Source organism: Ranitomeya imitator, chromosome 3 (genome assembly GCF_032444005.1).
Source record: "Ranitomeya imitator isolate aRanImi1 chromosome 3, aRanImi1.pri, whole genome shotgun sequence".
Classification (NCBI taxonomy): Eukaryota; Metazoa; Chordata; class Amphibia; order Anura; family Dendrobatidae; genus Ranitomeya; species Ranitomeya imitator.
The window spans coordinates 819944849-819971869 of record NC_091284.1 but is presented as its reverse complement, the minus strand read 5'-3'; the positions used below and the strand labels follow the sequence as shown (position 1 = coordinate 819971869).

Below are 27021 nucleotides of genomic sequence, written 5' to 3'. Positions count from 1 at the left end.
GGTCCCATCTGCTTTGTGTTACTAATCCGCACATTGTTGGGGTGTTCTCCCTGTAGGAGAACATTGTAACGCTGCTCCCTCTGTGTAAAGTCGCTTTAATTCCCGTGCCCGGAGGTCTGTTTTCAATTCTGTTCCACAGCCAAACTATAATGTTCAGGGACCTTGTAGATGGATTTACTTTCTGTGACTTATCTTAAGACATCCTACATACAAGTCGCCAAAATCTGCACTCCGGCTGCATGAGATGTCGTCACAATAAAGAAATCCTGGATCTGTTCACACGGATTATCGGGAGGACTTCCTGATGTATATTCCTCTCTTATACACCTATACATGCATCACACAGAGGCTGTCCCAAAAATAAGTGTTTCTTCGCTGCCTCTGTATAGAATAGACTGAACACTACGTTATTTTGCATAGATCCAACAAACACTGCAGTGTGAACTCATCCTTGGTGCTGCTTTGGATGTGATTGGAGTATTAGACGAGGCTGTCTCAAAAAATAAAGTTTCTCTGCTATTTCTGTAGATTCATTCCAGGCCTGTCCTACAATATTCACATCACCCATTCCTTTACTATTAAGTACATAAGCTTCGATTCACCGTATTCATTTTTTTTTGTTAATAAGTGACATTTATTTTTTTGGAATTGCCATTTTTAGCGCCAAATTTGTCAAAGTTCTTGCATTTTGCGCCTATGAAAAATGCTTTTTATTTTTCATTTTTTACTGTTTATTTTTGCACAATCCTTTTAAGAAGTTGCACTTTTTTTTCCCAAATGCTTGAAAATAAAGTTTAAAGTTATTACCTTAGGGTACTGGAGTGCAATTGCTCAAAAAGTTGCAAGTGATGAAATGGGCACAAAGACGATGCTGAATCTCGGCCAACATCTTGATCTAGTAATTTTGCTTCATTTGCATTCAATTATCACCTCTGATGTCACCAGTTACAAAACACTTGTGATGTCATCACTTGGGCATCTGTTACTTATGAGGTTTGCCCAGTAGATGATGTGTCTGGGAGGAGAACCTCCAACCCCATGTCCACCCCAATTCCAAAAAAAGTTGGGCACTGTGCAAAATGTAAAGAAAATGAAAATGCAATGATCTGGAAATCTCTTATCTCCATATGTTATCACACAGGAAAGTGATCAGGAGATGAACGTTGGGACATTTTTCTATTTATACATTGTACTATCTCCTCTATATAATGCTCAACATTGATGGCGCCTCTTGTGTGCACTGCCCCTGCCCTAGGCATTAATGCCCCCATAACGCGCCGGGCGGGCCCCTCTCCTCGAGGACGCAGCGTCCAAAAAGAATTTCACATTGATTCTTTCGACCACAGAACAGTTTTCCACTTTGCCTCCATCCCTTATGAATGAGCTTTGACCCAGAGAAGACGGCACCATTTTTTTAGATCGATGATATTTTGTTGCTTTTTTTACATGATGGAAATTTAATTTTCATTTTTTTTTTTTTTTTGGATCGCACGGAGAACTGTATTCACAGACATTGATTTCTGGATTCATTCTTGATCCCGTACAGTGACATGCATGACTGAATCCGCCCATTATTAATGTAGAGCCGCCTGAGGGCCCAGAGATCAGGAACCTCCAATATTAACAGTCTGCTTTGTCCCTTGTGAACACGGATTTCTCCAGATCTTTCAATATTATGCCATGCAGATGGAGGGATCCTCAAAGTCTTTGCTATCTTACATTCAGTAACATTTTTATGAAACTGTCCCACAATTTTTAGATGGAGTTGTTGGCAGATTGGTGACGTCTGACCATCTTTGCTACTGGGAGACTCTGCCTCTCTAACACAATCTGTTTATACTTGGATATTGACCTTCTGGCTGCTTTCATTAGTATTACTTACTTTTTCCAGCCTTTCTTAACCCTGTCACAACCTTTTTGAGATGTGTCGCTGTCATCAATTTCTAAATGAGTTACTTTTTAAAAAAAATTAAATAAAAAAAGTCCAACATTCAACATCTGATCTGTAGTCTCTGTTCTGCTATGAATAAAATCTGGTAATAAGAGATTTCCAAATCTTTGCATTCTTGTTGGTTTTATATTTTACACAACGCCCAACTATTTTTTAGAATTGGGCTTGTGCTAATATGGAAATGAAAATGGGTTGACTACATTATGCACAAGGTAAATCATAAGAAATTGAAAGAATTGGAGCACTCGCCCAGATCCAACAAGTAAACTCTTAAGTTTCTTGAAGCAAAGTTATACATTTCTTTATTGTTTTAAAAGTTCCTGCCCCCCAGTGACTGCATATGGGGTCTTGAGTTTGCAAATGGGGGAGGGAAGTGGAAAAAGTAGGTCAGGACTTTGTTACACAATGTGCTAGCCCCCAGCGATCAGAAATAGTCTCATGACGGTCACGACTCGGTCGGAGCAGCTTCCTCTTCTACGTCTCTACGTATGTAGAAGTAGCGGATCTTGTGCTCGGACCATAAGACTATGCAAGAAAATGCAAAAATATAAGTACAACCCCTGCCCTCCAAAAATAAGAAGAGTCCCTGGTAAATACAAGTCCATGTGTATAGTCACACCTAGCAGATTTGCTGCAGAGCTTCTCGATGCCTTTCTGTAGCAAAATCCTAAAAGTTTTGTAACAGAGTTGTCACGAATGTAGGAATTATCCTGCTACATTATTTTAAAGCTTTCGCCACTTCTCAATTACTGCACCTAAATTTTCCACAAAAGAAGATAATCTGTTGCTGCAAATATTACAAAGTGAGACCCAGTAAGGTACGTATGGTCACCCTTCACAAAGTACAAAACCTTCAAAAAATCAGAAATAAATCCGTTTTGTAACTTTTATTTTGCTGGGGATTGATTGCACGATTAAAGGGTTCGTACCAAAATATGAAGTTATCCCCTATGCACTGCTTTTTCCCCATAGAGAATGAATGCATTGGATGGGGCACATGCTTCACCTCTTCTTGGGATCCCAAGAGCCCCGTTTTTGTGACTGGTGGGGTTCCCACCAATGATCATAAAGTTATTACATACTGTTTACTGGGTAATGATTCATCATCTCGTTTGCGCCACTTTCCTGGCTCCGTTTTTGTCTAATGTTTCTGATTTCTGGCGGTTTCATTATTTCTCTCGCCAAAATATTGGTTTGTTGATAATACCGATGACAAACTTATTAAAAAATTTGAACTGAAAGCTCAACTGTTTGTTACATGGTCGGAATGTTAAAGACCCAACAAAATCATGATCTAGCCTGCAAAAGGTGCCAATCCCGTAAGCCGAGACAGGAAAAATGACTATAAATGCTCCTTACTTTGTAATTTTTCACTTTTTTTTTCTAAACTTCCAGCATTCTTTCAATGAAAGGAAATATTCATCCCGAGGCTTAAAATCTGTACTTTGCACAGTGAAGGATCTTTCGATAAAGACCTTGCAAAACAATTGATACCAATGAATCCTTTTGATTTAAAGGTCCGCACCACCCCAAATACATTGGATCACTATTGCTTGGTAGTGGTCAGTGCTGTGCTCCCCCACCAGTGACCAGAACGGGGTGGTCATGGTTAGATGAGGTCCCTTCTTTCTCTTGTCTGTGTACAGAAAGGTGACTAATATGTAAAGAAATAAGTCACAAATTGCTACAATGTAGAAACCCTAGTGTGCACTGACTGCAGGGAGCACACGGGCTCTGCACGGTGCAGACGAGGACACCTTCGTGATTGTCCATGTCCTGCTAATGCCTTAGTACCAGGGCTCCGGCTCATCAATAGTTAATGAGGGTTCGGATGGGTGCAGCTCCTCACTTGAGGTTTTAGCTGTAAATTAATGTGCACTCATAGAATACATTAGCCACTTACAGGTCGGCATCGATCAATCTGAGGACGGATCCGGTGGCCGCAGGCTGGAAGCATTTAATGTGGATGGTTTCCATTTGTTTCCTTAGAGAATGCAGCAGAGCCGAGGATGCGAACTAATCTGTAGGCGTAGCATGTCCTTGAAAATTTAAAGGGATTGTCCAGAATCGGAAAAACATGGCTGCTTTCTTCTCTAAGCAGCATCACTGCTGTCTATGTTCGGTGTTTTCTGAATTGCGGTGCAAGTTGCTGAGATGCAATACCTTGCACAACCTGCGCACAAATGTGGCGCTGTTTTTAGAAGAAATTTGACTTCCTTTTTTTCATTATAATCCATTTGATCCTGCTTTTTCCCATTTCAACACTTCCCCCAATCCCCTGCAGGTCCAGACATTCTGCACCACCTCTACACACACAGGAAATAACACTCAGCCAGTCATGGGCCATATCACTGACCTTCTTTAGCCAGTAATTGGCTATAGCTAGTCGTTGTTACAGCAGAAAGGGACCACTGGAGGTAGACTGGGCAGAATCAGAATGGCAGTGGTGGAAGATTGGTGAATATCTGTAATAGTATTTAATGTTACATTCGGATCATTAAAAAAAAGTGGACAAACCCTTTAAGTCATGAAGAAAAATACAGTTGAGGAGCCACATGCTGCAGCGAGAACTCTGGGCAGCTGCTCGGGGGCCGGCCATTAGTAGAACCCACCCCCGCAGAGCCAGTGTCATCACGCCTAGGGAGCTAGGGACGAAAGCTAATTCTGAGGCTGTTTCCTTGATACAACTTTGATTTCCACTAATGTTTAGCTTAAAGTGATTCATACCGTGAAATCGTGTGTTAGTAGAGAAGAAACTGGAGAGTGGGGCCTTATGGATCACATTCTGTTTGAGCATTATTTATGCATGCTTGCATATCGGGGATTGACAGTAATCATCATCCATCATGTCTGATGTAAGGAGCCCTGTGCTGACGCTTCTGCAGAAGACCTGGGAGGTAGATGTCGGTTCTCGTGGTTTGCAATGATTGTCTCTGTGACCCAGGACATCCTTTATCTAGCCTTGCAAGATGGCATGGCTGCAGTACTGGGCACAGCCACACCTGTGTATGGCACTGTGCGTGGAGAGAGTGTAATGTACATAAGGCCACTGCTCTCCAGTCTCGTTCTGTTATTCTATGCTGTTGTCGCTTAGTTTAGTTGTGTATTTAACTATCGCTCCAAAATCCATTTCTTTGCACAGGTAAGTCTCGGGCCGTGCGCGTTCCTGGGGAAAAGCCAAAACTTTCTTTACAAGTCGGTTCACAGTTGCTCTGTTGTGCAACTAAATGAGCTTTCTTTGACCTCATGGTCTAAAATGGTGTTCACCCCCCGACCGCAACGTGATCTATCGCCCACGGCCACATGCGGCGGGTTCAGCAGTAATGTAATATTAAATATTTAAGGGAAGCACCGTATTATTCGGAGACTGATGCTGTTAGTTATTGATTGGTCTCATCGAGAACCACACCTTAACATTCTGCAGTTATGTCATTGTATGGACTTTCCTCCCCGTTTATATTAAGTTATTATATATTAAATATTAACCTTCCATTACAAGACTAAAGGGTGTGCCGAACTAGCAGCTATTCCGTGTTATTGGGCATTTTCAGCCTTAACCAATGTCATCATTACATCCCATAGTCGTCTCTCCCTTGGGCATAAACTACCTACAAACAATGATCTAATAACCTCATAATATCTCGCACCGTTAGAGGATTCTGCTACATAAGTGACAGGGGGATACAAGAGAATGTCGTATTAGCAATTTTTATGTGATTATCGGACTAATTTTCGCATTGTATAAATGTCACTGGAACGCTCTTCACGTTGTAAGGTATCCGCCGCTCTAGAATTCTCTCCGCATTGTGGCTTCAAATAAAATTACAAAAAAAAAGATTTTTATTTGAAATAATAATTTTCTCCTTCAAACTTTTTTGTTTTCGTCAAAGAATGCTCCCTTTGCAGCAATCGCAGATTTTTATTTGAAGGAGACAAGCAGGAAATTTGCTCCTTTTGAAGGTGGTGTACGAGGCTTTGGGGGTAAAGTAGTGTAAGTCTTCTGCCTTTGGAGCGGAGAGATGCCATAGAATGGGGAGACGGCTCATGATCATTACAAATATCTGATTCCGTTCTTGATCGGTGGTTTGTGCTGTTTCGGCAATATTCCATTTCTCCGTCCTTCGTCTCCGGAGAACATTCTGCTAGGAAACTGATCAAACGTCTTTACCCCTATAGAATTTTCCATAGTCTGCAGCTAATAAGGGAAGTAATTATCCGTTCCTGGCTCCACTGGGATCCAACCTTGTTTAGGAAACAATCCTCCCAGTGGGATGACCGCTAGATTTTAGAGAGAATGTCAAAGCCGCTGAAATATATTGCTCCTCACAACCAGCTAGGTCTTGTGTATCAGAATCTTGGTGATGCTCATGGCGGGTGCGAATATGCTCAATTCTGTACCTAGGGAATGAGCCAGCACCCTACATGACGGATGCCGGCTGTGTTATATAGCCAGCACCCGCCTCTAGCTAGCCATGATCCTTGCTGTTTAACCACTTACGGTCAATCTTTGCACCTTTTATGGCGTTTTCCTTACGCGCCAAGTAATGAGAAAAACCAAAATTGCTGTTCTTGTGGCCTCCTCCCCCCAAAAAGGCAATTAAATAGTGATCAAAACATTGTATGTACCCAACGTGTTCCCGATAAAGGCTACAGCTTGGCCACCCAAAAAAAAAAAAAAAAAACCTTACAAAGCACTTTTGATGGAAAAATAAGTTGCTGCTCTTAAAAATAACAACAACAAAAAATGCAAACCGACATGCATAGAATAAAGATGATTTTCCTAAATTGCAATAAAATCTCTGCAAACACAAAGGCAAAGAAATAAAACCTGTCCTCAGCTTGGTGTAAAACGGAGCCTTGTAATAAAGGTTTTTAGCTGGAATGTTTCCATTCACTGACATTCGGCAGAGCTTTTTAATTACGAACGTTCAAGGGATCGCTCCTTGTATAGCTGTTCTTTGCCACTTTAGGCGGATCATACACAAATCATTATAAGACGCTGTTATCGCTCCGCCGTAAACAAACAGAATCCCGTTTCATCCTTTTGCGGGGTGAGCGGGAGGGCGAGCGGAGGTAGATTGTTTACAGGGCGACTCTCGGCTGTGTACATTATTTCTGTAATGTGTATGGGGGTCAGGATGAGGACAGCCAAGTATGAGGAGCTCGTAATGGTGAAAATGCGTGCGTTAGGAGACTTCTTGCGCTACGCTGAAGACAGATGTCCTCCCGCCTCGAATTCTGCGAGGAAGGAATCCATTTAGGGCTGATAATTGGATAATGAGTATTTTTTTGTACTAGACCATCAGGCTACAAATGAGCAAAAGGCTTGTTCATTGGGTGAGATGGTTCAAGGGCTTCTCACAAAATTAGAATATCATCAAAAAGTTAATTTATTTCAGGTCTTCACTACAAAAAGTGAAACCCGTATATTATATGGAGTCATTACATAGTGATCTATTTCATGTGTTTATTTCTGTTAATGTTGATGATTATGGCTTACAACTAATGAAAACCCAAAAGTCATTAACTCAGTAAATTAGAATAATAAAATAACACCTGTAAAGGCTCCTAAATGTTTATAAAGGTCCCTTAGTCTGTTTCAGTAGCTCCACAATCATGGGGAAGACTGCTGACTTGACAGTTGTCCAGAAGGCGTCACTGACACACTCCACAAGGAGGGGAAGCCACAAAAGGTCATTGCTACAGAAGCCGGCTGTTCAGAGTGCTGCATCCAAGAACATTAATGGAAAGTGGAGTGAAAGGAAAAAGTGTAAGAAAAAGGTGCACAAGCAACCGGGATAACCACAGCCTGGAAAGGATTGTTAAGAAAAGGCCATTCAAAAATGTGGGGGAGATTCACAAGGAGCGGACTGCTGCTGGAGTCATTGCTTCACCACACACAGACGTATCCAGGACATGGGCTACAAGTGTCGCATTCCTTGTGTCCGGCCTCTCATGACCAATAGATAATGCCAGAAGCCTCTTACCTGGGCCAAGGAGGAAAAGACCCGGACTGTTGTCAGGGGTCCAAGGTCCCAGAGTCTGGAGGAAGAGTGGAGAGGCCACAATCCAAGCTGCTGGAGGTCTAGTGTGAAGTTTCCACAATCAGTGATGGTTTGGGGAGCCATGTCATCTGCGGGTGTAGGTCCACTGGGTTTTATCAAGACCAAAGTCAGTGCAGCCGACTACCAGGACATTTCAGAGCATTTTATGCTTCCCTCTGCCGACAAGCTTTTTGGAGATGGAAATGTCATTCTCCAGCAGGACTGGGCCCCTGTCCACACTGCCAAAAGCACCAATACCTGGTGTACAAACAACAGTATCACTGGGCTTGATTGGCAGCAAACTCGCCTGATCTTAACCCCATAGAGAATCTATGGTGTATTGTCAAGAGGAAGGTGAGACACCAGACCCAACAATGCAGACAAGCTGACGGCTGCTATCAAAGCAACCTGGGCTTCCATAACCCCTCAGCAGCGCCACAGGCTGATCGCCTCCATGCCACGCCGCATTGAAGCAGTAATTGATGGAAAAGGAGCCCAAGCCAAGTACTGAGTTCATTTACTGAACATACATTTCAGGACAACATTTCGGATTTTAAAATCATTTTTCAAGCTGGTGTTATAAAGTATTCTGATTTACTGAGATAATAAATTTTGGTTTTTCATTGGCTGTAAGCCATAATCATCAACATTAAAAGAAATAATCATGTGAAATAGATCTAATATATGAGATTCACTTTTTGCATTTTTTTTTTTTTTTTTTTTAGCTAGCTTTAATAATTGTTCTCAGCAGCACATAACCTGGTGTAAACAAGGCATGTGCTGCTGACAATGGCAGCCTATCCTCACAGTATGATCATATTAGCAGTCGCCCTGCGCACATCTACATGGGATGATGTGCTGCCAAGAACAATGATTTTTAAGCTGGCTTAATAGATTATAGTGTGTTTTTTATTGTTTGTTTTTTGTGTGTGCACATGGTCGGGAGATTGCCTGCTTGCTCACGTGTCTAGATGTGTATAAAGGTACTGTTACACTAAACGCTTTACCAACGATCACGACCAGCGATACGACCTGGCCGTGATCATTGGTAAGTCGTGTGGTCACTGGGGAGCTGTGACACAGACCGCTCTCCAGCGACCAACGATCAGGGGAACGACTTTGGCATCGTTGAAACTGTCTTCAACGATGCCGAAGTCCCCGGGTAACCAGGGTAAACATCGGGTTACTAAGTGCAGGGCCGCGCCTAGTAACCCGATATTTTCCCTGGTTACCATTGTAAAAGTAAAAAAAAACACTACATACTCACATTCTGATGTCTGTCACGTCCCTCGCCGTCAGCTTCCCTGCACTGTCTAAGCGCCGGCCGTAAAGCAGAGCGGTGACATCACCGCTGTGCTCTGCTTTACGGCTGGCGCTGACAGTCAGTGCAGGGAAGCTGACGCCGGGGGACGTGACAGACATCAGAATGTGAGTATGCAGTGTTTTGTTTTTTGTTTTTTTTTTTTTACTTTTACAATGGTAACCAGGGAAAATATTGGTTTACTAAGCGCGGCCCTGCACTTAGTAACCCGATATTTACCCTGGTTACAGGTGAACACTTCGCTAGATCGGTGTCACACACGCCGATCCAGCGATGACAGCGGGTGATCAGCGACCAAAAAATGGTCCTGATCATTCCCCATGACCAACGATCTCCCAGCAGGGGCCTGATCGTTGGTCGCTGTCACACATAAAGATATCGTTAGCGGGATCGTTGCTACGTCACAAAAAGCGTGACGTTGCAATGATATCGTTAACGAAATCGTTGTGTGTGAAGGTACCTTTAGGAACGCTTGTTTCGCAATTCTCGTCTTGTCTTAACATAGTCCGGTGGCCGTCGCCCATCCCTTTATGATCATTCTGCCATTCCTGTAGGTGAAATCTTGTCTCAGTGACCCCCGAATTCCCAGTTATATTGCATACAATAGTAACAAACCCTCAGCTATGAAAGGCATTAGGTTTGGACAGGTTTCCAGCCTTTGGATAAATGACTGCAAGCAGAGAGACTGTTTCACTATTTTCAGAAAGTTTCTTAGAAACTTTCAGAGCTTTTTTCGATGGCCCTGGAATTCCCCCCTTATCTTCCTGTGATTTTTATATCTCTGCAGGCGTCCTGTATTGTTACGTAATCTCCCCGGTAATGATTTTACTGTGTTCACCACTGTATACATGGGAAGAAGGAATCAATGTCACCATTACACACTGAATGGGAAACCACTGGGTAAATCTGACAGAGAGAAGGACTTGGGGATCCTAGTTAATGATAAACTTACCTGGAGCAGCCAGTGCCAGGCAGCAGCTGCCAAGGCAAACAGGATCATGGGGTGCATTAAAAGAGGTCTGGATACACATGATGAGAGCATTATACTGCCTCTGTACAAATCCCTAGTTAGACCGCACATGGAGTACTGTGTCCAGTTTTGGGCACCGGTGCTCAGGAAGGATATAATGGAACTAGAGAGAGTACAAAGGAGGGCAACAAAATTAATAAAGGGGATGGGAGAACTACAATACCCAGATAGATTAGCGAAATTAGGATTATTTAGTCTAGAAAAAAGACGACTGAGGGGCGATCTAATAACCATGTATAAGTATATAAGGGGACAATACAAATATCTCGCTGAGGATCTGTTTATACCAAGGAAGGTGATGGGCACAAGGGGGCATTCTTTGCGTCTGGAGGAGAGAAGGTTTTTCCACCAACATAGAAGAGGATTCTTTACTGTTAGGGCAGTGAGAATCTGGAATTGCTTGCCTGAGGAGGTGGTGATGGCGAACTCAGTCGAGGGGTTCAAGAGAGGCCTGGATGTCTTCCTGGAGCAGAACAATATTGTATCATACAATTAGGTTCTGTAGAAGGACGTAGATCAGGGGATTTATTATGATGGAATATAGGCTGAACTGGATGGACAAATGTCTTTTTTCGGCCTTACTAACTATGTTACTATGTATGTATAAGTTGTGGGATCTGGCACCGGGTCCTGATTTCTAGAAACCCTGCGGGTGCCCAGATGAACGCCATTTCTCTCCCCACAAGCCCTGTCATTAGTCGGTGACTCATTCTCCGGAGTTTCACTGCTTTTACGGTCTCCTATCTGGCATTCAGATGATTTTTGTTTGTAGATTCCTCTGTACAATAGTGACAAGAAAAACCGGTTCTGCGTGGGAACGAGCTGTATCTGCAGCTGGTCGTGTGCAGACGCATGAAGGTTCCTAGGAATCCCCGTCCGTGTGGGTCACGGGCGCAAACTCTCTCTGTAAAATAGCCACATTGTCTCATTGATGGTATATACTATAAATGTGTCCGTTTCCCTTTTAGGCTAAGCGTTTTTGCTGCTTTTTTTAAATGTGTTTTTAACGCTAATTTTCAGCTATGTTTTACAGTACCAGCAAAGCCTGTGAGACTTCGGAAATCTCATGCACACACATTGTTTTGTTTTGTTTTTTGTGTCATTAGTATTAGTATTTTGTGCTTTGCATGGTTTTTGGAGCATGTCACTTCTTTCAGCGTTTTTTTCAGAGTTTTTCACCCATTAAAAGCAATGGATGATGGGAAAGAAACGCTGCCAAAACGCAACTATCAGGTTTTGCAAAATTTTTAATGAAAAAAAAAAAGTATATCTGTATATGAAACCCATTTATTTTATTTTTTTTTCCTTTCCAGGTTTACCATCTTGTCTTGGTCACCTAAGGATGGCAGTTTGGTTTAGTACAGTTTACCCTAGTTAAATTAGTGATGCGTAAAAAGTAAACATTGACTGACCAAGGTGTGAGATTGAAGAAAGCCTGTGGCTGACTAAGGTGTGAGGTTGAAGAAAGCCTGTGGCTGGCCAAGGTGTGAGGTTGAAGAAAGCCTGTGGCTGGCCTAGGTGTGAGGTTGAAGAAAGCCTGTGGCTGACCAAGGTGTGAGATTGAAGAAAGCCTGTGGCTGACTAAGGTGTGCGGTTGAAGAAAGCCTGTGGCTGGCCAAGGTGTGAGGTTGAAGAAAGCCTGTGGCTGGCCAAGGTGTGAGGTTGAAGAAAGCCTGTGGCTGTCCAAGGTGTGAGGTTGAAGAAAGCCTGTGGCTGACCAAGGTGTGAGGTTGAAGAAAGCCTGTGGCTGTCCAAGGTGTGAGGTTGAAGAAAGCCTGTGGCTGACCAAGGTGTGAGGTTGAAGAAAGCCTGTGGCTGGCCAAGGTGTGAGGTTGAAGAAAGCCTGTGGCTGGCCAAGGTGTGAGGTTGAAGAAAGCCTGTGGCTGGCCAAGGAGTGAGGTTGAAGAAAGCCTGTGGCTGGCCAAGGTGTGAGGTTGAAGAAAGCCTGTGGCTGGCCAAGGTGTGAGGTTGAAGAAAGCCTGTGGCTGGCCAAGGTGTGAGGTTGAAGAAAGCCTGTGGCTGGCCAAGGTGTGAGGTTGAAGAAAGCCTGTGGCTGGCCAAGGTGTGAGGTTGAAGAAAGCCTGTGGCTGGCCAAGGTGTGAGGTTGAAGAAAGCCTGTGGCTGGCCAAGGTGTGAGGTTGAAGAAAGCCTGAGGCTGGCCAAGGTGTGAGGTTGAAGAAAGCCTGAGCAACTCAATATCTGACTAAAGTGTGAAAGTTAAACAGTGTCCTACAAACTCAACACACTGCCAGTGTCATAGATAAATTATTACAGACTAATGCACCTCCCTCCTTTGATAAATTTATATGTGTATTTTTTTCATGAACATATGTCTTGTATTGGTGACCTGTGTTCATGCTTCTGTGGTGGAAGCAAAGCTGAACTTCAGAATCCTGAAAAAACGCAGCAAAAAAACCTCACCAAATCATGCGTTTTTAGCGCTGCTTCTTTTACCAAGATTCCTGGTTTTGCTGCAGAAAATAAACACAGCACAAATGCCAAGTGTGAACTTAGCCTAAGTGTTCTCACTTATCAGCAGAACAGGGACACGGTGAGTGTTGCACAAGGCCGTGTTCTGGAATGCAGAGCGTCCCCCGGCCTCCTGTTCTTCTCCTCCTCTCTGAGGCGCCACACTGCTCCAGGGGACCCTATTCTCTTGATAAAGACATAAGAGCCCCCAGCTATCACAACAGGACTACAGTTGCTTACAAAAGTATTCACCCACTCTGCATTTTTGAATGTTTTGCCACCTCATAACCTGGAATTTCACGGTTGTGTTTATTTTTTTTATTTTATTTTTATTTTTTCAGGGTTTCCATCAGTTTCTGTAAAGAACATGCATCTACAATTGTGAAAATTTTTTTTTTTCGTGAAGCAAACAACAAATAGGACAAAATAATTGAAAACTTCAGTGTGCATAACTATTCACCCCCCTAAAGTCAGTTCTTTGTAGAGCCTCCTTTCGTGGAAATTACAGCTGCAAGTCACTTTGGATAAGTCTCTATGAGCTTCCACATCTTGCCACTGGGATTTTTGTCCAGTCCTCAAGGCAAAACTGCTCCAGCTCCTTCACGTTAGATGGTTTCCTCTGGTGAACAGCGATCTGTAAGTCTGAGCACAGATTCTCCATTCGATTAAGGTCTGAGCTTTGACTACGCTACTTCATTCTCCTTAAACAGAAATGTTTTTCTTTAGCAGTGTGCTTTGGGTCATGGTCTTTTTGGAAGGTGAACCTCTGCCCCAGTCACAGATCACTGACACAGACTGCCTCAGGTTTTGCTGAAGAATATCCCTGCATTTTGCACCAACCATCTTTCTCTCAACTCTGACCATTTCCACCCTGGCCCTTGCTGCCGAAAAACATCCCCAAAGCATGATGCTGCCACCACCATGTTTCATTGTGGGGTCGGTGTTCTTGGGGTGATGAGCCGTGTTGGTTTGGTGCCAGACATAGCGTTTTCCTTGATGGCCGAAAAGTTCAATTTCTCTGATCGCCCATGACTGCACCACGGAGAGAGGGGATCCGCCCACCAAGGACAGGAAACCTACGGATAAAAAGGCGGTACCACTCTCCTGCATCAGTTGGTTTCCTGTCCTTGATGGGAGACCTACGGACCTACCAGTTCGACGTTGGAATTCCGGGGCCAACCAGTCCGATTCAGGCAGCTGGGGTCCCTCTGCCTCGGCTAGGGTGGTGACCCGAAGCGCCACCGCTGGGAGCCAGTGGGCCGACAGGGTGTGCGGGGGAGGTGACAAGGAGTTCGCAGTCATCTCCCCAGGTAAGATGCAGCAGCGGCAACATCCAGGGAGGTCCCTCTGTGGTTGCGGGAGGTGCAGCGCGACCCTCCCTAAAAACAAGCATCAGTCTGCACGCTGCACCGCCATCGGGCGTGCAGAGTAACGCGCTATAGGGACTGCATAGGACCGGGGGCGCCGGTCAGCAGCGCCATATCTGCTTCCCGGGCGCCATCTTGAAAGTTCGGCGCATGCCCGGGATCTAAGCTGGTCTCGTGAGGTTAGGACGCTTCCGCGCAGGCGCCGGCGGATCGCCGCTCGAGCGCTGGGCGCGGTCTGCGCAGGCGGGGTTGCCGCTCGGGCGCTTGGTGCGGTCTGCGCAGGCGCCGGCGGGGCTTCCGCTTGGGCGCTTAGCGCGGCTGCGCGGGCGCCGGCGGGGCTTCCGCTCGGGCGCCTGGCGCGGTCTGCGCAGGCGCCGGCGGAGTTGCCGCTAGGGCGCTTGGTGCGGTATGGGGGCTCATGCGGGCGCCGGGCTTAATGCGCCGGCGTTCGTCGCTCCTCTCTGTGGAGCAGGCGCTACTGCGCAAGTGCAGAGAGAAAAAAAAAAAGCAAAGCGGCGGGAGGGTTTAAATAGAGGAATCCACATCCTCCCAGTGGCTCTGCAGTAATAAGCAGGAGCCTCAAGAGCTAATAGTGCCGCAGCGCCAGCTCAGCCGAGTGTCAAGGCAGCATCCGCAGATCAGCAGTATGAGCGACCCGACATCACCTCAGCCCGAGTCACCTCCACCTGTAGCGTCGCCGCAGCAGCAAAAAAGGCGACAGCAGAAAGGGCACCAGGACACCAGCAAAGAACGCCAAAGGTCCCAACACAGTAAGGAGTCCAGTACGGCGTCGGGGAAAAAGCCAGAGGCAGAGAATCCCCAACCGGTATTTATGGGTCCCGGAGGTTTTAAGTGGATCTTCGTGAATGTCAGAGACAGTAAGATTGTTATTTGTCTCTTTTAGGGGAGGAAAAGCGTAGGTAAAACTAAGCACAAAAGTTGTGCCATCCGTAGAGAGGATCTTCCACCTACATGGGATAAGAGACTATGCAATACTTGCATTCAGCAGACTGTATCTGAAAACCTTCCTGGGTTTGCAACAGATCTTAAAAGCCTGATTAAAGAGCAAGTGGAGGACACCTTCAGATCACTAAAAAGTGGGAAAAAAAGGAGAAAGACCAGACACAGGTCCCCATCTCCAGTCTCAAAATCCGAAAGCGATAGTGAGAGTTCAGTGTCCTCCGACTCCTCCACCTCATCTTCATCGTCTACTTCGTCCTCGGGGGGACATAACTGTTTCCCTCTAGAGGATACTGATGGCCTCATAAAAGCCGTGAGAAGTACCATGGGTCTGGTAGACTCCCACCCTAAAAAATCGGTACAAGACATCATGTTTGGGGGCCTGGAACAGAAAAAGAGAAGAGCTTTTCCTCTTAACGAAGCAATAGCAGCCTTAATTAAGAAAGAATGGAAGAAGCCCATGAGAAAGACTCTCTTAACTCCAAAAAGGAAATACCCCTTCGAGGAGGAATCCTGCTCCTTTTGGGAGAAGGCCCCCAAATTAGACGTAGCGATTGCTAAAGCCTCAAAAAAATTCGCCCTCCCGTTTGAGGACATGGGGGTCCTAAAAGACCCTATGGACAAGAAGGCAGATGCCTTTCTCAACGGCTCCTGGGAGGCAGCGGGAGGAGGCCTGAAGCCGGCAGTAGCAGCAGCATGTACTTCACGCTCCCTGATGATTTGGCTGAACCAACTAGAGGGTCAATTAAAGGGGAAAACTTCCCGGGACTCAATGCTGGACACATTACCAGTAATGAGAGGGGCCGCGGCTTTCCTAGCTGATGCCTCGGCCGACTCCATCAGGCTATCCGCCAGAGCAGCAGTGTTTGCTAATGCGGCCAGGCGCGCCCTCTGGCTTAAGAATTGGCCAGGCGACCTGCAAACGAAAACAAAACTGTGTACCATCCCCTGCGAAGGAGAATTTCTGTTCGGTTCCACCCTAGATGACATCTTGGAAAAAGCAGGGGACTAGAAAAAGTCCTTCCCCTCTCTGGGTCTCCCCTCTTATAGGAAGCCCTTTCGGAACAAGAGGTTTTTCCATAAGAACCCAGGGAGAGGCCAGGGGAAATGGGAAGATAAGAAGAACAAAAATAAGGGGTTTATCTTTAACAAAAACCTCAATGACCACAAAAAACCTTCACAATGAAGGTTCGCCCCAGGTGGGAGGGAGATTATCTCTCTTTCTCCCAGCCTGGGAAAAGATTACCTCAAGTCGATGGATACTAAACATCATAGAATCCGGACTGAGGTTAACATTCAAGAGGTGCCCTCGTCCCTCTTTCAAGATAACATCCACAAGATCCTCGGCAGAAGAGCAGTTGACGCTAGAAAACGAGGTTGTCGGGTTAGTAAAAAAAGGAGTACTCCTGGAAGTTCCCCCTCAAGAAAGAGGGCAAGGGTACTATTCCCCTCTATTCCTGAGAAAGAAGCCAGATGGTTCCTTCAGGACCATTATCAATTTGAAAAACCTAAACAACTACCTAGAGGTTCAAGCATTCAAGATGGAAACTATAAAATCATCTATCAAAATGCTGTTTCCTCAATGCTTCATGGTGGTCCTGGACTTGAAGGACGCATATTATCACGTCCCAATACACAAGGATCACCAAAGATTCCTCAGAATGGCAATCCACATCAAGGGAGTCCTAAGCCACTTCCAGTTCTCAGCTCTACCATTTGGCCTAGCAATAGCCCCGAGGGTTTTTACAAAGCTGGTCGCGGAGGTAATGGCTCACCTCAGGGAAGAAAACACCCTGATCGTACCATATCTGGACGATTTCCTGGTGATGGGCTCCTCCCCGCAACATTTGCAAGAGTCAACTAGATTTAGTGATCCATTCTCTAAAGGATCTGGGTTGGCTAATAAACCTAGAAAAATCCAGACTGGTGCCTTCTCAGGTTCAGGAGTACCTAGGTCTCATTCCAAAAATGGAATGTCGGCTCCCAGAGAGCAAAATACAAAAGATAAAAAGTTTAGTGTTAAGAGTACAATCTCTTCCCTACATAACACTCCGTCAGGGCATGTCCCTATTAGGCTCTATGACCTCTTGCATCCCGGCGGTCCAGTGGGCCCAACTACATTCAAGAGATCTCCAATGGCAGCTACTGTCAGAGCAAATCCTTCTAGGAGAGCATTTAGACGGGCGGTTAACATTGTCTCCTCGCACCAATCACTCTGACTTGGTGGACGTTGCAGGAAAATCTTTCCCAGGGAGTCCCATGGGTAATCCCGATCTCGAAGGTCCTAACTACGGACGCAAGCCCCTCAGGGTGGGGGGCTCATCTGGGCGACCTAGTAGCCCAGGGCATTTGGTCTCCGTCCCTTGCAAACAATTCCTCCAATATGAAGGAACTCCTGGCAGTAAAATTTGCCCTTCAGGAATTCTTGGGAGTCCTTCAATCTCACCATGTAAGGGTGATGTCGGACAATCGGGTGGTATTATCTTACCTAAATCATCAGGGGGGGTACCCGTTCCAAAAATCTAATGGAAGTGACCAACTCGATCCTTCAAATAGCCGAGAGCAACCTTCTATCCCTGACAAGCCTACACATAAAGGGAGTAGACAATTACAAGGCAGACTTCCTCAGTCGATCCAGCCTAAAACAGGGGGAATGGGAACTAAATCCAGTGATATTTACCCAGATCACACAAAAATGGGGTGTTCCCAAAATGGATCTCTTCGCGAGCCATTTAAACAAAAAAGTAGCCTCCTTTTGCTCCCTATCTCCCCTGGGGAACCCAGTAGCTGTGGACGCTTTCCTAATTTCTTGGGGTCACCATCTGGTCTATGCCTTTTCTCCTCTCATTCTGATTCCAGCAGTGCTGAGGAAGATTCGGGAGGACGGGGCGTTGGTCATCTTAATTGCCCCGTTCTGGCCGAAGAGACCTTGGTTCTCATGGATGAGGAAGATGTCAATATCCGACCCTTGGGTATTACCAGACCTCCAGGATCTGTTGTCACAGGGCCCAGTCTGTCATCCACAAGTCAAGAACTTGCACTTGACAGCCTGGCTCTTGAAAGGAAAATATTAGAAAGCAGAGGGTTCTCTTCGGGGTTAATCTCAACTCTGTTAAAAAGTAGGAAGCCGGTTACAACAAAACAGTACGGCAAAATATGGAAAAAGTTTCTGTCTTCTTCAGGTGCAAAAATAGGGAAAGAGATTCCCCTTAATTCCATATTAGAGTTCCTACAAAAAGGTTTGGAGATGGGTTTAGCCACTAGTACCCTAAAAGTTCACGTGGCGGCATTGGGAGCATTATTCAATTTTGACTTAGCTTCAAATAGGTGGGTCTCTAGATTCATCAGAGCAGCAGGAAGATCGAGGCCTCTGCCAGTAAAAGTGGTTCCACAATGGGACCTAAACTTGGTCCTTAAAGCCCTGACTAATCCTCCATTTGAACCATTACACGAATCTACAATAAAAACGCTATCTCTCAAAACAGCTCTATTAGTCACCCTCACTTCGGCCCGCAGGGTTAGCGACTTACAGGCTCTCTCAGCCAACCCTCCTCACACACAATTTCTAGAGGATAGGGTCGTTTTAAAAAACAGACCCAGCATATCTCCCGAAAGTGGCTTCAAAATTTCACAGGTCTCAAGAGATATCTCTCCCCTCCTTCTGTCCCAATCCTAAAAATGAGGAACAAACATTACATACACTAGACGTAAGAAGGTGTCTCTTACATTACCTAGAAGTCACTAGAGAGAGTAGGGAGGATTCCTCTGTTTGTGTGTTTTCAGGGTCCCCGGAAGGGGAAAAAAGCATCTAAAGCCACCATAGCAAGATGGATCACAGACGCCATCAGTCTCTCATACACGGCAAGTGGGATGTCCGTTCCCGGGGAGGTTAAGGCTCACTCGACAAGGGCAGTAGCAACTTCCTGGGCGGAGAAGGCCGGAGCTTCCATTGACCAGATATGTAGAGCTGCTACCTGGTCCTCACCATCCACATTCTATAGGCACTATAGATTGGACCTAATCTCCTCTTCAGACCTTACTTTCGGTAAAAGGGTTCTAGAGGCGGTGGTCCCTCCCTGAATGTACTATCTATGCAAATCTCTCCGTGGTGCCGTCATGGGCGATCAGAGAAAAATATAGTTCTTACCGATAACGGTATTTCTCTGAGCCCATGACGGCACCCGTATATTCCCTCCCTTCACTTATGGGTGCGCACATTTAAAGAGTGCCATAGTCTATTCATAATCTATTTATAGTTAAAGTCACGCGGTATCTTATTATGCTAAACAGTTAAAATTTGCAAATGCCTTAGTAGTCTCCCATCGTTCTCTATGTAAACAAACTGATGCAGGAGAGTGGTACCGCTTTTTTATCCGTAGGTTTCCTGTCCTTGGTGGGCGGATCCCCTCTCTCCGTGGTGCCGTCATGGGCTCAGAGAAATACCGTTATCGGTAAGCACTATATTTTTTGGTGTCCTCTGACCACAGCACCTTCCTCCGTATATTTGTTGAGTCTCCCACATGTCTTTTGGAAAACTCAAAACCAGCCTTACAATTTGCGTGTGTAAGTAAAGGCTTTTTTCTGACCACTCTTCCATAAAGGCCACCTCTATGGAGTGTAAGGCTTAATGTGGTCGTATGGACAGATATGCCAGTCTCTGCTTGTGAACTCTGCAGCTCCTTCAGTGTTACCTTTGGTCTCAGTTCTGCCTGTCTGATTAATGCCCTCCTTGCCCGGGCTGAGAGGTTTGTTATGTTACCATGTTCTTTCCAGTTGATGATAATGGATTACATGGTGCTCTGGGGGATCATCAGAGATTGTTTTTTTTTTTTTTTATAGCCCAACCCTGACTTGTACTTCTCAACAACTTTGTCTCGGACTTGTTTGGAGATCTCCTTGGTCTTCATGGTGTTCGGAGATCTCCTTTTTCGTCATGGTGGTGTTTGGAGATCTACTTGGTCTTCATGGTGGTGTTTGGAGATCTCCTTGGTCTTCATGGTGTTTGGTTAGTGGAGCCTCTTGTTAATGATGTTGCAGCCTCTGAGGCCTTAAGGTACCGTCACATTTAGCGACACTGCAGCGATCTAGACAACGATCCCGATCGCTGCAGCGTCGCTGTGTGGTCGCTGGAGAGCGAAGTCCCCTGGTAACCAGGGTAAACATCGGGTTACTAAGCGCAGGGCCACGCTTAGTAACCCGATGTTTACCGTGGTTACCAGCGTAAACGTAAAAAACAAACAAACACTACATACTTACATTCCGGTGTTTGTCCCCCGGCGCTGTGCTTCTCTGCACTGACTGTGAGTGCCAGCCGGAAGGCATAGCGGTGACGTCACCGCTGTGCTCTGCTTTCCGGCCGGCGCTCACAGTGCAGAGAAGCAGAGCGCCGGAGGACAGACACCGGAATGTAAGTATGTAGTGTTTTTTTTTTTTTTTACGTTTACGCTGGTAACCAGGGTAAACATCGGGTTACTAAGCGCGGCCCTGCGCTTAGTAACCCGATGTTTATCCTGGTTACCAGTGAAGACATCGCTGAATCGGCGTCACACACGCCGATTCAGCGATGTCTGCGGGAGTCAAGCGACGAAAAAGTTCTGGACTTTCTGCTCCGACCAACGATGGCACAGCAGGATCCTGATCGCTGCTGCGTGTCAAACTCAACGATATCGCTAGCCAGGACGCTGCAACGTCACGGATCGCTAGCGATATAGTTCAGTGTGACGGTAGCTTAAGTTGGTATGCATACAAAATAGGAGCAAGTTCACACTGGTCATTAAACAGATAAAACCTAAGACAGAAACAAAATAAACACATACCCTGCTGTGAGTAAATACCGTAAGTAAAAACAATAGTGCATGTAAATAAGTGGGCCCTTAATAAACACAGCTTTTGATTTAAAAAAAAAAGACGTCAAGCTGTATCCAAATTTGGGTTGATCCTAATCTCTGGTATAAAAACCTTACCATGCGTCTGCGAATAAAGGCTGAGCAGGAACGGGTCCCGAATATGGACGCGCAGCAAATGGGGAACTGATAAAATATAATGTCCAGCTCAAAGGAAGAGAGGCCACACCTTTACATGCACTAAATGCAGAAACCTAAAACTAAACCCCTAAAACATGTTCCGTGTGAACTTGCTCCTATTTTTCATGCATACCAACTTATACTCCAGTGGTTTTTATTTTTTTTTTTCAGTTTAGCTTATTCAAACAGACATTACTATGATGCATGGATAGGTCTTAATACTAGAGGTTAGGACCTTCTTAGATTTGGGTACACCTTGACGCTGGTGGGATGACTTTTACACTTTTTTTTTTTTTTTTTTTTTTCTTTTTAATAAAACTCTGTTGGCCAGGTACCCTATTTATTTATATGCACTATTGCTTTTACTTACAGCAGGGTATATGGTTATTTTGTTTCTGTCTTAGGTTTTGTCCACTTCACAAACTTAGACTATTCATATAGTGTACCCCATAACAGTGCCAGCTCTGCAGCGTTCCCCTTAACTGTGCCTGTCGCGCCCTGCTGCTCCACATACCAGTACCAGCAGCACGCTGCACTACCAGAGGGCGAGTACTCCGGATGCTGCAAGACTCTCCACCATAATCGTTTGTTTGCACACACAACCTATATTATAAAACCAAATATTTAAAGCTCCAGCTCCGAATGTGGGATTTGACAACATAACAGGGTTTACAGTAAACTAAAAATCTAGCCAATAATCCAAAATTTGGATTATATTACAAAATTAAAAATAAAATTATTTTCTGGCTCCTTCAGGTGATCTTATGAAGAATGTTTTCGTCTTTGACTGCATTCGGGAACCAGCAGTATTACGACCTGAAGAAGGCATGCCAGAAGAAGAAGGAGCTTTTTGAAGACCCCATCTTTCCTGCCAGCAATGATTCCCTGTTCTACAAAACTCAGCGGGTGCAAGGCGTGCAATGGAAACGGCCAAAAGTAAGTGAGCGGGAAAAAGAGCTGAATGTTTACTTTTGAATTTCAGTTTGCCTGACATTGCCATCTCCGTGTGTGGTTCCACCATTGCTCCAAAGCAACATGCCCGCTGCCTTGGGGTCATACTTGATTCCGAGCTTTCATTCACCCCTCACATCCGATCACTGGCTCGCTCTTGTTATCTGCACCTCCAAAAACATTTCTAGAATTCGCCCTTTTTTTACTTTCGACTCTGCAAAAACTCTTACTGTTTCACTCATTCATTCTCGTCTGGACTATTGTAACTCTCTACTAATCGGCCTCCCTCTTACCAAACTCTCCCCGCTCCAATCTGTCCTGAATGCTGCTGCCAGGATCATATTCCTCACCAACCGTTACACCGATGCCTCTACCTTGTGCCAGTCATTACACTGGTTACCCATCCACTCCAGAATCCAGTACAAAACTACTACCCTCATCCACAAAGCACTCCATGGCTCAGCACCACCCTACATCTCCTCCCTGGTCTCAGTCTACCACCCTACCCGTGCCCTCCGCTCCGCTAATGACCTCAGGTTAGCATCCTCAATAATCAGAACCTCCCACTCCCGTCTCCAAGACTTTACACGTGCTGCGCCGATTCTTTGGAATGCACTACCCAGGTTAATACGATTAATCCCCACAGTGGAAAGCGTGTCCTAAAAACGCATTTGTTCAGACTGGCCTACCACCTCAACGCATTAACCTAACTATCCATGTGGGATCCTTTCAAAAAACTTAAGCCATAATCGGGTTCCTCGCATCATGTTCTCATACACTTTATGCAGTTATTAGCCCTCTGTGTCTGTACTGTTACATACTTAGGCAGGTAACTGGTTCATGCAGCTTTACATGAACACCCGAGCCTTACACTATGGCCGGTCCGAATAACTAAAGCAATTGTTACCATCCACCTCTCGTGTCTCCCCTTTTTCCTCATATTTTGTAAGCTTCTGAGCAGCAGGGCCCTCATTCCTCCTGGTATCTGTTGATTTAGTGATTTATTGTTATGCTATAATGTTTATTGTCTGTACAAGTCCACTCTATAATTGTAAAGCGCTGCGGAATATGTTGGCGCTATATAAATAATAATAATATTATTATTAAAAAGCAGAGTCAGGTTATATAAACATTACATTATTTATCCTGTACTGATCCTGAGTTACATCCTGTATTATACGCCAGAGCTGCACTCACTATTCTGCTGGTGCAGTCACTGTGTACATACATTACATTACTGATCCTGAGTTACATCCTGTATTATACCCCAGAGCTGCACTCACTATTCTGCTGGTGCAGTCACTGTGTACATACATTACATTACTGATCCTGAGTTATATCCTGTATTATACTCCAGAGCTGCAGTCACTATTCTGCTGGTGCAGTCACTGTGTACATACATTACATTACTGATCCTGAGTTACATCCTGTATTATACCCCAGAGCTGCACTCACTATTCTGCTGGTGCAGTCACTGTGTACATACATTACATTACTGATCCTGAGTTACATCCTGTATTATACCCCAGAGCTGCACTCACTATTCTGCTGGTGCAGTCATTGTGTACATACATTACATTACTGATCCTGAGTTACATCCTGTATTGTACTCCAGAGCTGCATTCACTATTCTGCTGGTGCAGTCACTGTGTACATACATTACATTACCGATCCTGAGTTACATCCTGTATTGTACTCCAGAGCTGCATTCACTATTCTGCTGGTGCAGTCACTGTGTACATACATTACTGATCCTGAGTTACATTCTGTATTATACCCCAGAGCTGCACTCACTATTCTGCTGGTGCAGTCACTGTGTACATACATTACATTACTGTGTACGTACATTACATTACTGATCCTGAGTTACCTCCTGTATTATACCCCAGAGCTGCACTCACTATTCTGCTGGTGCAGTCACTGTGTACATGCATTACATTACTGATCCTGAGTTACAATCTGTATTATACTCCAGAGCTGTCCTTCTCTCCCTCCCAGCATGTAGTGCGAGAGGGAGAAACTGCAGCTGCGCTCTCCTCCTTCTGTCCCCTTCTTACTGTTTTACACCAAATGGACTTGTCTGTGATTGAACAGGGGGATTGTAAATATTCACAAAGAGGTCATAGACGGGGAAAGTGTGCTGAATATGTTCCTTTCCTTAATCACAGTAATGTACCATATATACTCGCGTATAAGCCAACCCGAGTATAAGCAGAGACCCCTAATTTTGCCACAAAAAACTGGGAAAACTTAATGACTCAAGTATAAGCCTAGGGTGGGAAATGCAGCAGCTACCGGTAAATGTCAAAAGTAAAAATAGATACCAATAAAAGTAAAATTAAGTGAGACATCAGTAGGTTTAATTTTTTTTGAATATCCATATTGAATCAAGAACCCCATATAATGCTCCTTACAAAATACATCCCATATAATGCTGCACAAAGGTTGATTATGGCCCCATAAGATGCTCCATAGAATATTATGCCCCATATGCTGCGATTAAAAAAAGAAAAAAAAGAAAAAAAAAATGACATACTTGCCTCTTGTCCTGAGCAGGCGGGGACACCGGCACTTGCGATATTCACCTGTCCCCGTTCCACTGCCGGGCGCCGCTCCATCTTCCGACTCTGACTGTTCAGGCAGAGGACGGCGTGCACACTAAACACGTCATCGCGCCCTCTGACCTGAACGTCACAGCCAAAGGACGCAGAAGACACAGCGCGGCGGTGGAACGGCGATAGGTGAATATCACATAGCTCACCCTCCCCCCGTCATACTCACCCTCCTGGCACAGTCCCTGCGATGGTCTCTGATGCCGGCAGCTTATTCCGGTGTTCAGCAGTCACTGAAACCGCTCATTAAAGTAATGTATATGCGCTCCAACCCTATGGGAGTGGAGTTGCATCCATATTCATTACTTTAATGAGTGGTACCACGTGACCGCTGAACACTGGAAGAGCTGCAGGAGCCGGAGACCATCTGAGAAGCAGGGACTTGCAGAGACGCGCCGGGAGGAGGTGAGTATGACCTGACAGCCGCCGGCTCCTGCCGCTCCCCGTCCCTCACCGCCCCCCTGGGACAATGACTCGAGTATATGCCGATAGGGGCACTTTCAGCCTAAAAAAAATGGGCTGAAAATCTCGGCTTAAACTAACCGATCGTATATACTCGAGTATAAGTTTAATTTATTCACCTTTATTACTGATTCATGCAGGCAGTTATTTGTTAATAATTCCATTGCCCTGTAGCTCAGGGTCGAAGGAATAGGCTGCTTCAGTCTCATACACGGAGTGATGGGGCAGGACACATTGTAATTGTTAAAAAATTAAAACAAATTTGAAAGCTGATGGCTATAAAATGAACTATAGTCTCCCACGTTATGAGATTTTGGGTACTTTTTTTTTTTTTTTAATTACAGGTTTAATTACAGGTTTTCCAAGTTATGAACACTGACTTTTAATTACGGTACTTTACTTTGTACATTAATGTCCATAACATTAACACATTGAGAACAGAAAGCATGCATAAAATAAAAAAGTTTTTCATTGATGAGCACTGGTCGTCCATACATGAAAACTGATTGATGTTGGTGTAGTATGAGAAAGGGAGACAAATTCCCATCCATCATGTCATTATTTAACATGGACCTTAAAGGGGTTTTCCAGAATTAAATATTAAAGGCCTTTTCTTAGGTCGGGGTGTGATCATTTTATTCCTATGATCAGTAGAATGACCTCATCAGGTGAATGGGGTAAGTTACAGAATCGGATGCAAACACTGAAGAGGCCAAGTCCCTTTTTTATTTTTTTTTTAAGCATTTTTTTTTACATCCACTAATAAATCTCCGCTGTTGTTTCCTCAGTGTTTGCTCTTTCCTTGAACGCATATATCGCCTCTTATATACAAGCATAAATTATACAGGAATTGGAGAAATGCAGCCGTTTATGATTTGGCTCATGACTGTGTTCGGTAATGGGTTTACTTAAAACCAGAAGAGGGAGAACATGTATCATTACTTGTTTAAAGACCAAAGAGAGAAAACTGTGTAAAAGATGTGTTCTGGGGCACAATCCATTTTGGCTCTCATTGGCAGTCTATGGACGGTCAGGCGGCTGTCGGTCAGAGTACTACTCTACTAAAGCACAATGCTCAGTGTTATATGGATATCTGATGGAAAATCACATCGAAAATGTCGAGGATTTTTTTTCCCACCACATTTTAGGTGATTTTTCTAAAAAATGTAAGGTTGGCCATTAGTATCCAATTGAGGCGCTCAAATTCTGATATTCCCATCGATCAGCTGATTAACCACAGCGCCACACATTTAGTAGTGGCATTACCTGGCATTGCAGCTTGCAACAGTCCAGTCCAATTAAAAGGGGTTATCAATTTTATTTTTCTTCCCAAAAAAAGCCCCTGCATTTCTAAAGATATCTAATAGAGATGAGTGAACGTGCTCAGATAAGGTGTTGTCAGAGTATGCTCATTTGCAAAGTGTCTTCTACGTGCTCGAAAAATATGCTCACGTCCCTGCAACTGTTTGACAGCGGCAGTATATGCAGGGATTGTCTGTTAGGTAATCCTTGCATGTGTTGCGGTTGTCGAAAAGCTGCGAGACTTGCAGAACATGTTTTTCGAGCACGCCAAATACAGTCGGTTAGCACCCGAGCATGCTCAGATAACACCTTATCTCAGCACGTTCGCTCATCACTAGTATCCAAGCATGTCTTCCAATACTCTGCGCTTTTGTTCTATTCCTTAATCCAAGATCCACCATGATTGTCTGTGTGAACATGACTGCTGTTCTGTATGTAGGAAGCTCCATTTTCCCACAAGAGGAGATGAGAGGCCAAATCACGGAGTTCAAGGCTGTTCATATCCATTAGAAGTCCAGCACCTGAGAGC

General features: G+C 44.8%; 1 protein-coding gene across 1 annotated transcript in view; it reads left to right on the top strand.

The window, feature by feature from the left end:
* CAPN5 (calpain 5) overlaps window positions 1-27021 on the top strand; it is a 92016-nt gene that overhangs the window by 4649 nt on the left and 60346 nt on the right. The window contains exon 2 of the mRNA XM_069759370.1: window positions 21922-22101. Coding sequence (XP_069615471.1) covers window positions 21937-22101 — 165 coding nt within the window. The 5' untranslated portion in view covers window positions 21922-21936. The remainder of the gene's footprint in view (window positions 1-21921; window positions 22102-27021) is intronic.